The following is a 12,851-nucleotide window of genomic DNA, read 5'->3' as shown; positions in this document are numbered from 1 at the left end:
CCTGTCTCAGTATAGTTGGGGTGATCCTACATTTTTATTCACCCAGAAGAGACCAATTCATGCCTGATGTCCAGGTGTAATATTTAATAGTGCACTCTCTCTTTCTAAAACATCCTAATCTGGATGTTAAATGATAAGGTCGCCCTAGAAATAGGACTCTCTCAACATAAATGCTGTCACATTCAAGTCTCAGTTGTGCGACCTTGTTACTGTATCATAAATAACTTCAAAAACAGGATGAGTAAGTGCTAATCAGAGCCTTCAAACATCACCCTGGCCAGAGACCTCTAGGGCAGAAATACGTGGCAGAAATGTCATATGCTGCACGTATGAAGACAAAGTCAGGTGAAGGGGACGCCAGGGGTATGATAAATCCAATGACTATGTACAGCCAGTTGAGATAATCCAGACTGAGGAAAAATATTTCCCTCGGTAACAACCCAGCCATCATCCAGATAAATGGCCCAGAACCTCACATGAGTTTACCCACGTAAATACAGCCTCCCGAGCAAGTCTGAGACATTTGCTCTAATGCCTTTGGGGAAGAATGGAATAGAAATATCTATGTTCATTTTAGAGGAACACAGAGGACTTTCAAACTCACTCATAATCATCCAGATTTTCCTCTTCTTCAGATGAACTTGACTCAGGGAATCCCCTTAAGAAGAGAGGAAATGACATGAATGCAAAAAACCATCAAGAAATAATGCAATTACCTAGCGGTGCAATCTCGAATCCCACCCTGCTTTTACCCCCATAAATAAAATTTAGACGGTCAGGATTCCTTTTTTGCACTTGGGAAGATATCTGCGAAGTGAAGGGAGAATCACTCAAAAGTTGGGTGCATGCCCAGTTTAATAAGAAAATGGCTCTTTGCTACAGGAGGCCCCCAGGAACATGAATTTGTTTGACTCTTCTGGAAGAATGGGCTCATGAAATAGATGAATGCCTTCGGGAGCAGCTGTAGTATGAGGTTAAAAAAAAATCTGGGATGTGTACACAACAATTCTTAGAGAAGAGTTGCTTGACTTTAGGTGGTTTTTCCTCCCTCAAGGGCTGTCCGAGCCAGATATATTACTGTTCATGCTAACCCCAGTGCGTATCATGAATGATGGGTGGGAAGTGTCAGTGTGAGGAAAACTGTCACCCACGAGTCATTAATTCAGACCAACTGAAGGGTTCAGAGAGGCAAACTACGTGAACTTTTTGGTTGTGAATTTTTTGGTTCCCCTTTACCTTGAACGTGAAGTCTAGTTGCAAAATGAATGCAAACGTGGTTAGTTTTCCTGCAAATGGAAGCAGATCCTAGACTAAAGAGTATCTGCATTTGATTTACCATGACATCTTTGAGGTGCTGTGATTTGCAACAGTCCTTTCCCTTTGGTTACTGGATGCAAAATCTTCACTGCTGCGACAAAAGATACAATTTGTAAATGTCTGTGTATTTATACATGTTAAAGGACAAAAATTGTTTTGTTAGATATCATTTGGCTTCATCTAACATTGTGACCGTCACATTTCACTTGGTTTGGGAATTTAAGCTAATGAGTCCTTTTCACATTTTCGTCCTCGCAGGGACCCCAATAACCAGTGGTGGCTTGACAGGGTGCCTAAATAGAAGAGAACCGTGAATAGAAAGGTTGGATGACTAGATCATCTTGACTGCGTTTGCCTTGATTTTCCTGTCGCTATGCAAGCATGCAGTCACTTATATATTTTAACGTGTGATTTTCCTCTTGGCCGTTGCAATTGCAACGAAAAGTCTGGAAAACACTGAGCTTTTAACTCCACGTGGGAGATCTTCATCACCCTCTGCCCCCCGTCATTTTCCCTCTTCCGTTTTGGGTGTTAGGCAGAGAGTGAGGAAGTGCCTGCCTCTCCAAGTCCAAAGGCTGTTTTGCTTGGAATGTAGGACCTGTTTCCTGCTCGCCTTCCTATCTCAGGCTCTTTTGCAAAACCACCCTTCATAGCGACAAGCTTCCTTAACAAGGAAATGCTTCTCTGGCTCCATTTCCAGGAATGCCTAGAGAAAGCCCTCAATGATGGAACGCCGCCGTCTCTGCTTTCCGAAGAGCCTTGCTCACTAGCAGGGCTTTTTTTTTTTTTTAACTACATCTCTTGATAAGAAAAGTCTTATTTTAAAATGCTAAGCCATTTATTTAGCTTTTATGTTGTTTTTAAGAACACACAGAGAATGTCCATCAATGGTACATCTCTTAGGTTTATCCATATGATGGAACACTGTATAGACAGTCACAATAATCGGGTAGCTTGCACAACAGTGTGACTGTCCTTAACACCTCTGAACTGTATGCTTAAAAATTACTAACATGGCAAAACGTATGTTATGTTTTACCACCATTCAATATTTTTTCACATTAAAACTGAAGTGTTGCCTCATGTAGTTAAATGGAAAAAAATGTCCAAGATGTGAAGTGAAGAGAGAGAGTGGCACAGAAGACTACGTGGTGAGAATCTGATTTTTCAATTCTCTACACACGGTAGCATGTGCATAGAAAACATTCTAGGAGAACATAGCCTGGATGTTTTGCGATACTTGAAGGCTTTAATGGAAGCATGCATTATTTTATTATGCAGAAGAAATTAAAAAGCAGCTCAAGTGAGGATAGTTGATAAAAAGTATCATCTACTTATGTGAGCTGAGAATCATGACTGCATTTTTAAAATTCAATCCACAAAGACCTTTTAGCAATTATCATCATTCATTCACTGACGTAATGCTACTCAGGCTGAGAAGTGATTCATCAATTCTTTGTTCAGATAACTAGCTTTCTCAAGTTCTAGGGAAAAATCTAAGGTCAGGACTGACTCTTAGGTGCAAAATCTAAGGGGGTGTCAGAAAAACTCAGTAGTCAAGGTAAATAACGTGTTAATGAAATTTTTAAAAATAATAAAAAAAATTAATGCAAAAAATCCATGATGAAAAAAAAGTCAGCATTTTCAATAAAGATAGGATCTAGCCATCCAGGAGTCGGTGACTCTACCCCCCCCCACCCCGGCCCCGTGAATTAATAGTGCTGACAACTTATTTGAATACTGATCAGTTTCGCTGCACATTTCCCTCAATGAATCCCTGGGGCTTCCAGTAGGGACTGGGCCTGGCACAAAGCGGACATGACACCCACTGTCCTAGGACCTGCGTCTATTGATGGTCTCCTTCCACAAGAACACTGGGTCGTGGGCAAATAAATGTGACGCGTCCCCTCAGGTGCCGGGTATAGATTAATACACTTGGACTCTAGGTCCTCTTTGAAATGAAAAGTACCACAATTTGTTACACCGAAAGCAACAGCAAGAATACACTTCCATTCTTTCAGGTTCTGTGTGGCCCTGTGGCTGTGGCATCGGTACAGTGAGGCATTTGCTTTAGGTAAAAATGATGAGGATGGAAAGAATTTTAAAAAAAAATAAGGGCACGAGGGAGAAAAGAAAGACTCTGGGGAGTCAGAGAGATGTTCTGAGTCCACTGTGGGGAAGACAGGCCCCGGTGCCCTGCGGGGAGGCTAAGGACTGGGTGAGGACACGTCAGACAGTGAAGAACGTGATGGGGAGGAAGGCTGAGGCAGCAAAGAGGGAAGGACAGTCACTTGACCCTTTCTCTATTGTCATCTTGCGATTCAATTCAATCTTTGGTGACCAGCAAGTACGGGGCCGGCTTGGTCCCAGGCCCTGAAGAGATACCCAGTTTGGGTACTGCCTTCAAGGTAGTTCTCATTCTGGCTTTAGCATCTTTTGGCTTAAAAAACGTGAGAAGCCTGCTCACGTCGGGAGAGGTGAAGGGGTCCATCCTGAGAAGGCAGCCGAGGCCTCGCCGGGAGTGTTACTTGTCATTTGTGAGCACAGGACAAAAGTAAGCCCACCCGGAACTGTCTCATGTAAAGGATGTATTTTAAAGCTTCCAAGTTCTGGCATGTAGGGTTATTTGGGGGAAAGGGGGAAAGAAAGAGGAGGGAATAAAATGCGCACGTATTGCTTAGATCATAGGCCCGCTCATCTAGATGGGAAGTCTGTGCCGTTTGGTCCCAGTGGGCCCGCGGCTCACCCAGGCTTGTGGCTCAGGCACCGAGCCTTTTTGGAGGGGGCAGCCCTTCTCAGCTAAGGCCTGGGTGGACAGTTTTGAGGCTGATGTCCAAGGCTGGGGGGTAATTCTATGCTATGTGCTGGGCAGCCCGACTGAAAGCTGAAGTTTACCTTTTCAGTTTCCTTACTTGCCACCAGTCAGGGCACTCTTCATGAAGAATATGCTGCATGTCGGCAGTTAGCTGGGAGCCGTAGTTTCTCTTTGAGTCACTGTCGTACTGGGCCATGGCGGTACTTGAAGACGGTTCATTCATTTTGAAAATAGGAACTGCTCGAGGAATCTTCAACTTGGAGGACAAGAGATTTAATATATCACAGTGAGGCACAGATTCATGTACTGGGAACTAGCAAGCTGAGTACATCAGCTCGAAGGAAGGAAGGGAGGGAGGGAAGGAAAGAAGAGAGAAGTGAAGAAAAGAAAAGAAAAGAAAAGAAAGAAAAAAGAAAAGAAAAGAAAAGAAAAGAAAAGAAAAGAAAATAAAGAAAAGAAAAGAAAGAAAAGAAAAGAAAAGGGCAACAAGGGCAGTACTAAGTTTTGGCAAAGCTCTGGAGCAACTGGCACTCTCATACTTGGCTGGTTGGAGTACGGAGCGTATAGCCACACTGAAGGGCTGTTTGCAGAATGTACGCAAGGCGGGCCTGCACATACCCTGTGATCCAGAAAGTCTATATGCACACCCAGCAGTGAAATCAAAAGACACATATAAGAATGTTCATAGCAGAATTATTTCAACTCGATAAAAACTAGAAACGACCTAAATGCCCATTTAAAGAGTAAAATAATAAGCCTATTTTATACTAAATGTAAGGTGCTTCCCCTTCTGGTCCTGAAGAGGGAGGAGGGGCCAGAAACCAAAGAATGTAGGTTGCCTCTAGAAGCTAGAAAAGACAACGAGATAGATTTTTCCCCCTAAAGCCTCCAGAAGGAAGACAGCTGTGCAGACCCATTTTATTCTAGACTTCTGACCTTCAGAACTTCAAGAGAATAAATTTGTGTTGCTTTAAGTCCCTCAATTTGTGGCCATTTGTTACAATAGCAATAAATCGAATGCAGGGGTAATAGTCACACAGTGGAATCCTGTACAGCAGTGAGAGTAAACAGCCACACAGTGACGCGTCAGTCAATCTCACAGGAAGAAAGATAATGCAGGACTATATACGTAATGATTCCATTGATGTAAAGGTCAAAAACAAGCATGTAAGCTATGATGTTCTAAGTCAGGCTAGTGATTACTCTCAGCGGGATACAGTGACAAAAAAGGAACATGATGGTACCCCTGGGGTTCTGTGATGTTCTGTTCCTTGATTTGAGTGAGAGTTATACGATGTGTTCTGTTTGTGAAAATTCACCAAACTGAACACTTCGGACTTGGATACTTGTCCGAGTGCATGTTATGCTTCAATTAAAAATTCACGTAAAAAGGAATAAGCTCCGAACTTAATTTTTCATACTCGTATGTTTACTTTTTTGCAGGGATCGACGTCCTGGAAATTTTCGCTGTGCGGGACACTGCTGTTTATGAGCTATGCGGTGGTTCTGTCCAGAGATAAATGCTGTGGAAAGTTCCCTAAACGGAAGGCTGAACAGAACGGCTAGAAAGTGGATTTTTAATTTCCTCAGCTCCGCAAAGTAAGTCCTCTACTGAATGTTCTGGTAAAAACAAAACAAAGGAAAACATGTTTTTCATGATACTCTCGCTGATCTCTGATTCCTTAGGGCAGCTTACAATCAAAACAGACTTAGAAACCCTTGGCCACTGATTTACCCGACTGATAATTTTCAGCACATTTCCCAAAGAATTCCTTGCCAGAGATTAGATGCAATGGTTTCTGGCTCCTAAATTATCCTCTGCTCTTAGATTTGTTTAAAACAAATTTTATTGGATTATACTTTGCATGCCATAACATCTACCCTTTGTAAGTGTAGAATTCGGTGACTTTTGGTAAATTGATCCAGTTGGGCAAACCATCACCACAATCCAGTCTGAGCACATTGCTGTCACTCCTGTAAGGCCCCTGTGACCGTTAGCGGTCACCCGTTCCCATCCTGGCCCCGGGCAACCACTAATCAACCCTTTGTCCCTGTAGCTTTGCTTATTCTGGACATTGCTCTTAGGAGTCTTGTAAGGCCATAATTTTCAAGCTTCAGGACTAGAGCATGTAGCCAAACTAGAATAGCAATGCTGCTGATAACAAAATAAAACCCTCAAACCTTAATAATTACGTTGGTTTCCTTGGGCTGCGTTTGGTGGATGAAACAACAGAGCTCTGTTCTCTCGTGGTTCTGGAGGCCCCGAGTCCAAAACAAAGGCTTCACTGTGGCCATGCTCCCCTTAAAAGCTCTGTGGGAGAGCATTCGTTGGCCTCTTCCAGCTTCTTTGACTTGTGGCAGCATAACTCGAATCTCCTGCCTAGGTGTTTATTTATTTATCTATTTTACTTAAACTTTAGGTAGTGAACATCCAGTGCAATATTGGTTCCTGGAGCAGAATTCAGTGACTCATCACTGAGAGACAGCACCCAGTGCTCATCACAAGTGCCCTCTTTAATCCCCATCCCCCACACACCTCCCTCCTTCAAGCCTCAGTTTGTTCTCTATCATTAAGAGTCTCTTATGGTTTGTTTCCCTCTCTCCCTTCCCCCCATCCTTGCCATGTGTTCATCTGTTTTCTTTCTTAAATTCCACATGAGTGAGATCATATGGTATTTGTCTTTCTCTGACTGACTTATTTCACTTAGCATAATACACCCTAGCTGCATCCAAGTCCTTGCAAATGGCGGGATTTCATTCTTTTTGACGGCTGAGTAATATTCCACTGTATAGATGTACCACCTCTTCTTTATCCATTCATCAGTTGAGGGATATGTGGGCTCTCTCCATAGTTTGGCTATTGTTGATAATGCTGCTATAAACACTGGGGTGCATGTGCCCTTTCGCATCTGTATTTTTATATCCTTTGGGTAAATACCTAGTAGTGCAATTGCTGGGTCATAGAGTAGTTCTATTTTCAACTTTTTGAGGAACCCCCATGCTGTTCTCCAGAGTGGCTGCAGCAGCTTGGATTCCCACCACCAGTGTAAGAGGGTTCCCCTTTCTCTGCGTCCTCGCCAACACCTTTTGCTTCTTGTGTTGTTAAATGTAGCCATTCTGACAGGCGTGAGGTGCTATCTCATTGTGGTTTTGATTTGTATTTCCCTGATGCCAAGTGATGTTGAGTATCTTTTCATGTGTCTGTGAACCATCTGGATGTCTTCTTTGGAAAAGTGTCTCTTCATGTCATCTGACCATTTCTTGACTGGATTGTTTATTTTTTGGTCTGCCTAGGTCTTTAAATGGCCTTCTTCTCTGTATATCTCCCTGTGTCCTCTCCTCTTCTTATAAGGACACATCCTAATCTGGTATGATCTCATCTCAGTCCTTAATTAATTACATCTGCAAAGACCTGTTTCCAAATAAGGTCACATTTTGAGGTTCTGGGTGAACATGAAATTTGGGAGACACAATTTAACCTACTCCAATAATGGGTTTCCTGTTGGTTCACAAAGATTTTATGGTTTTAACTTAGAAAGAGAGAGGTGTGTGTGAGCGTGTGCAGCTGAAAATAAGTACCCAAGACACTGTAGAGCAAATGGGTGGGTAGAGACACTCCTTTACTTTTAGGAGAGTTTCTAGAGCATCCCTGGGAGGCCATTTTATGTGTCTGCTGGCATTTGAGGAGGCTGACACCTGCCTGGGAAGCCTAAAATCAGGAGGTTGTGGCTACACACCCAGGAAAGCAGAGCGAGTCACATGCAGTTGTACGAACCAGAGCAGTCAAGGTTTGGTTTGTTGTTCTGTAGGCCAGCTCCGCCCTCGGGAGAGGGTTCAGGGAGCCATCTTGAAAGGAACTCTGTCCGGGACGGGTGAGTTGACCCAGCAGAAATGTGAGCACTAGAAACTCGAGAGCTAAGGGTCAAGACAGCCCCTCTGTCGTAAAACTACATTTGGATCTGTACTCTCGTGGTGAACCCACAAACGCTTCCCATAAGCTAAAGAATTAGCACCAGAAAACTGTCTCGCCCAGAAGCCACCCCTACCAAAATCATGATGGGATCAGCCACAAGTGACTGTTTTTCATCGGACCCCCTCTTCCTGGGCCCCAACCATGAAAGAGTCAGAAACCTTAGCTTCTCCGTGGCTGGCCGCTGATGCTCACCTAAGCAACACGAAGGGGAGAAGCTGTAACTTGGAGTGATGTTTGGAGTCGTATGATTAGAACATTGGGAGGGACGATTTACAGGTTCTTCTCATGACTACTAGTAATTGGGACATTTTGTTTCATCTGAGACCAACTGGAAAACTATGGAATCTCCATTCAGGGACAGAGAAGAAAGCCCACCAAGTGGCTTTGAAGAGATAATGGAAGGAAAGAATTCGCTTATTTTCTGCTTGTGCCCTATGGAGTCCCATCCTTCACCAGGATACTCACACGAGGCGGTCTTGGCCATGCTGCTCCTGGGGGAGGAATGGCAGCGAATAACAGCTGCCTGTCATGTGTAATGCCACCTTAAGGATGTCTCCCACATGCACCCATTTTTTTTGGTGACTATTTATGCGCTCACAGGTTAGAAAAGGCGCGGTTATTAAGTACAACAATATAAAACGGTAAAATGATTCGCTATTTGAACTTCGCCTTCAACACTGCCGTTGCTGTCGGTGACAGCTCACCTTTGTCCTCTCTTTGCTCAGCAGTCTGAACGCAGCCCATATTTTCTAGTCTTGAATCTGGCAACTTTTGGTGTATTTTAATATATCCTGGTTATGCAAAAATTGTTTAATGTTGACTTACCACTCTGTCCGGGAAGATGGGGAGTCTGTGTTTCTCTTCATGGGTTGTAATGTGCAGATCAGCATCTGAAAAGCAAAATCAAGTAATATCAGAAGAAACTCTAAACAGAACAAAGCAAACACCCAATGTTATGAGTCAAAAGAATGAACTAGCTTTTGTGATCAATGCTTTAGATGATGTGAATTTAGACACAGCATCTGGAATGATTTTGTTGTTTTCCTGCATAACACCCAACTCAAACACCACTCCTCCACCTTTGATTATCAGTATCCTCCCCCAAATGGATAAAAAATTCAAGTTCCTCTAAATCCTTTAAACTCTTAACTCATATCATATTTCTACCTTGTACTTGAAATACAGATACCTAATCTCGTTTGGTAATACCTATGACACTAGGGGTCAGAATCCACGTCTGATTCCTCTTTGATTGACTCATAGGAGATGCTTTTAAGTAGCTGATTTCTTTTTTTTTTAAGATTCTATTTATTTATTTGAGAGAGAGAGCACGAGAAGGGGGAGGGTCAGAGAGAGAGAAGCAGGCTCCCCACTGAGCAGGGAGCCCGATGTGGGGCTCGATCCCGGGACTCCAGGATCATGACCTGAGCGAAAGACAGACACTTAACCAACCGAGCCACCCAGGTGCCCCAACTAGCTGATTTGTAAGTGAACAAACCTATCCCACACTTTCCCTCCCATTTCTTATGATAATTCCTGGTTTCTCTTTCCATTTCCACATGTAGGTAGATGCCCAGGGTATGGGTGTAAAGCCGTTATGTGCCTTATAAGTAGAGCGGCCATGTAATGTACTAACCAGCCTGGAACATTCCTTACAGGGGTAAGTAAGCTTTTAATAATGATGCCAGGTCACCAGCTGCTCCGAACAAACTGGGGTGTACGGTAAACTTACTTGTAGGCCACGTACCCTGGGAAAGGAATGGTCTAGGGCATTTTGGAGACAGAAGGAAGCAAGGGCTCTCAACTATTTCCTTCCTAGTAACTGTACCCTTGGGCTGCCCTGTAACTCAGTAGGGGAGTAAGTTATACTTGGCTAGATAAATGATATCACAGCTGCTCACGGGCCACGGCTCCTCCAAATTCTGTAGTTTTCCTCCAAGGCTGGCAAAGAGCCTGCTGCACCCAGAACATAGGGCAGATGCCGTCCAGCCTGAGCCTACGAAGATAATCCCAAGGGAGTGTGCCCTCTGGCCTTTTTTCCTACTTCTTCCCAAGGAGTTAGGGTCAGAGCTAGAATCTGGCCTGCTGGGTAATGACATCAGATCAAGGACAAAATAATTAGGGGAAAGAATTAATGTTGTAAGGCAACATTATTCCTCAGCCCCTTACAGTGGAGGGAGGATCTATATACAGTAATTTCTGTATAGTTCACTAAATCACTACAATTCCTGAGTATAAAAGGCAATGTGATATACTTAAGATTAATAAATATTCGTCGTGTAGTCTAATTAAGACAGAAAACACAATGAATATTCATTGATTTTTATTGTCAAATTACTGGTAATCTCGTTAATGTGACTGTCGGGTGTCAATACTGTAATGGAGTGAATTTGACTGCTGAGTATCACGCTGCTGATCTTATTTAAATCGTTAAAGTTGTAATCCAAGCATATTTTGTTCAGGCTGGTAAAACTGTTACCAGAATAATTTCTCCTTTTTAAATTATTCACAACTAAGTGTCAGTAAACAATGATAAACTTCTAAAATATGTAAGACTGCCTCATGGGGCGCCTGGGTAGCTCAGTCAGTTAAGTGTCTGACTCTTGGTTTCGGCTCAGGTCGTGATCTCAGGGGCGTGAGATCAAGCCCTGCCTCGGGCTCCACGCTCAGTGCAGAGTCTGCTTGTTCTTTTCCCTCTGCTCCTCCCCCCTGCTCTCTCTCTCTTTCTCTCTCTCAAGTAAATAAATAAAATCTTTAAAAAAATCTAAAAAAAGACAAAAAGACTGCCTCATGTAAATATCCTAGAGATGGGATGGGACCTTATAGGGCACAAGCGGAAAACAACCTCGTTCCTTCCCTCCCTTAGCCCTTCAAAGCCACTCGGTGGGCCTTTTTCTCTGTCCCCAGATAAAGTCTCAGGCAGATTTTCTTAGGAATATAACTCTGGATGGAATCTGGTTGCACTTAAAGCAAACCCTTCAGCACCTTCTGTGGTGTTATTAAGAAATCAGTACACACGTACAGAACAGTAAACCCTTTAGATATGTCTTGTAAAACTTGGTGGTCCATCATTGCCGTATATATGGTGATTCAAAGTGTTAAATATTATCCTTTGACATATTTTTAAAAAGAATGTTGGGGTTTTTTTTTTTAGTTTATTATTTTAGGTTATGAACCATGGTGATGTGTTCTCCACATTCTACCCATTTGGAGTTTATCTTCAGCCAGGAAGAATTATGGGAGGAAATACACAGTTCCTTGCTTGATTCATGATTCCAATTAAAAAAAAAACATTTCTCATGAAATGAAAGAACGGCGAATGTTAATATTGTTATCATTTTAATGAACATGACTCAGTTGACCCTGGAATTAGACTTCATGTGCCCGATAGTATTTTTTGAGGCTGGGTTTTCATGATGTCAACCAATCCGGCACATCTTGTTTTCCCAAGCTGGTGAGCTGTTCTGGAATTTGGCAGGTTTGCCTAATGGGGCACCATCCTCCCAGGGTCCAGCCCAACAAAGGGGGGGGTCACCTTACATGCTTCCCAGAGAGTACATCCTGGGGCCGCTTTGCAACTCTGCTGGCAGCACAGGAACTTTCCGTCCACGAAGAACCCACTGTGGTACTTGATCAGCAGGTGGGGGTTGCCCCTTATCTCTGGGGAACAGGCAGGAAGAAAACACAGCATGAGCAAATGTTGGCCCAAGAGAAGAAACACATTCAGTAAGTGCTGTTTTCACAGAACAATGAAAACCTTATTTTGCCAGCAACCAGGGTAAGAGCAAATGTTTCCCGAAGGATATAAGTCTTTCACTCCAAAGTTAATAAGCCAAAAATTTTAAAAGTCTACCCAGGTATGGACTGAGAACAACACAATAACTTCCATCAGTCTTACTGAAAAAACTGGAAAATGTATATACAGATTACCTCGGTGATCTAGGGTTTCAGAAATATATCTGTGAAGGAAGCAGGTGGGTTAGGGCACATGGGGTGCAGGAGGCTGAAGAATAGGCCTAGATCTCAGCAAGAAGAGAAGAAGGTTCCAATGAACATGTACTTCCCTCCACTCTTCATTTTGAAACCTTTCAAACGCACAGATGAGTTTCAAGAATAGTACAATGAATGTCCATATACCCGTCACCCAGACTCACCAATTTTTAACTATTTGTCATATTTGCTTTATCTCTTTCTCTCTGTACATACATATTATTATTATTAAAAATTTTAATTATTATTATGTTTTGTTAACCATTTGAGAGTAAGTTGCAGATATCATGACCTAAATAACGTCACCCATAAGTACATCAGCATGTGACTTCTGTTAGTAGGGATGGTCCCTTACATAACGATAATACAATGATCAAATTCAGGAACTTTGACACTGATACAACACTATTGCTGAATATTTTATATTCAAAATTTTCCCAACTGTTCCAGTAATACCTTTTATAATCACTCACTGTTTCTGATTGGGGATCCAATCCAGAATCACATATGGCCTTTAGTTTCCTAGTTACCCTTGATCTAGAACCGTCCCTCATCTCTGCTTTGTCTTTTGTGACTTTGACTTGTTTACACGAAGCAAAGGATTGTTTGTGGGGCTTTTCTAGGAATATGTGCATATTTTAAAAATAATGGGAATAAGGCAATGTTTAATATAAAGAAATGAAATTCTTTTTTTTTCAAATATGCTGTTATTGTTTAAAGATTTATTCATTCACTTTAAAGAAGGCAGGAGGGGCA

General features: G+C 42.6%; 1 protein-coding gene across 2 annotated transcripts in view; it reads right to left on the bottom strand.

Annotated features, from left to right (window-relative positions):
- BMX (BMX non-receptor tyrosine kinase) overlaps positions 1–12,851 on the bottom strand; it is a 48,691-nt gene that overhangs the window by 23,984 nt on the left and 11,856 nt on the right. The window contains exons 5-9 of one of the 2 annotated variants that reach the window (XM_034649502.1): positions 11,646–11,765; positions 8,931–8,995; positions 4,213–4,388; positions 1,337–1,408; positions 605–658 (exon numbers count right to left, since the gene is read on the bottom strand). In XM_034649502.1, the coding sequence (XP_034505393.1) occupies positions 605–658; positions 1,337–1,408; positions 4,213–4,388; positions 8,931–8,995; positions 11,646–11,765 (487 nt within the window). The remainder of the gene's footprint in view (positions 1–604; positions 659–1,336; positions 1,409–4,212; positions 4,389–8,930; positions 8,996–11,645; positions 11,766–12,851) is intronic. The other variant, XM_034649503.1, reaches the window with a different exon arrangement.

Source organism: Ailuropoda melanoleuca, chromosome X, assembly GCF_002007445.2.
Source record: "Ailuropoda melanoleuca isolate Jingjing chromosome X, ASM200744v2, whole genome shotgun sequence".
NCBI classification, from domain to species: Eukaryota; Metazoa; Chordata; class Mammalia; order Carnivora; family Ursidae; genus Ailuropoda; species Ailuropoda melanoleuca.
The sequence above is the reverse complement of the archived record's forward strand: the minus strand, read 5'-3'. Positions and strand labels throughout refer to the sequence as shown.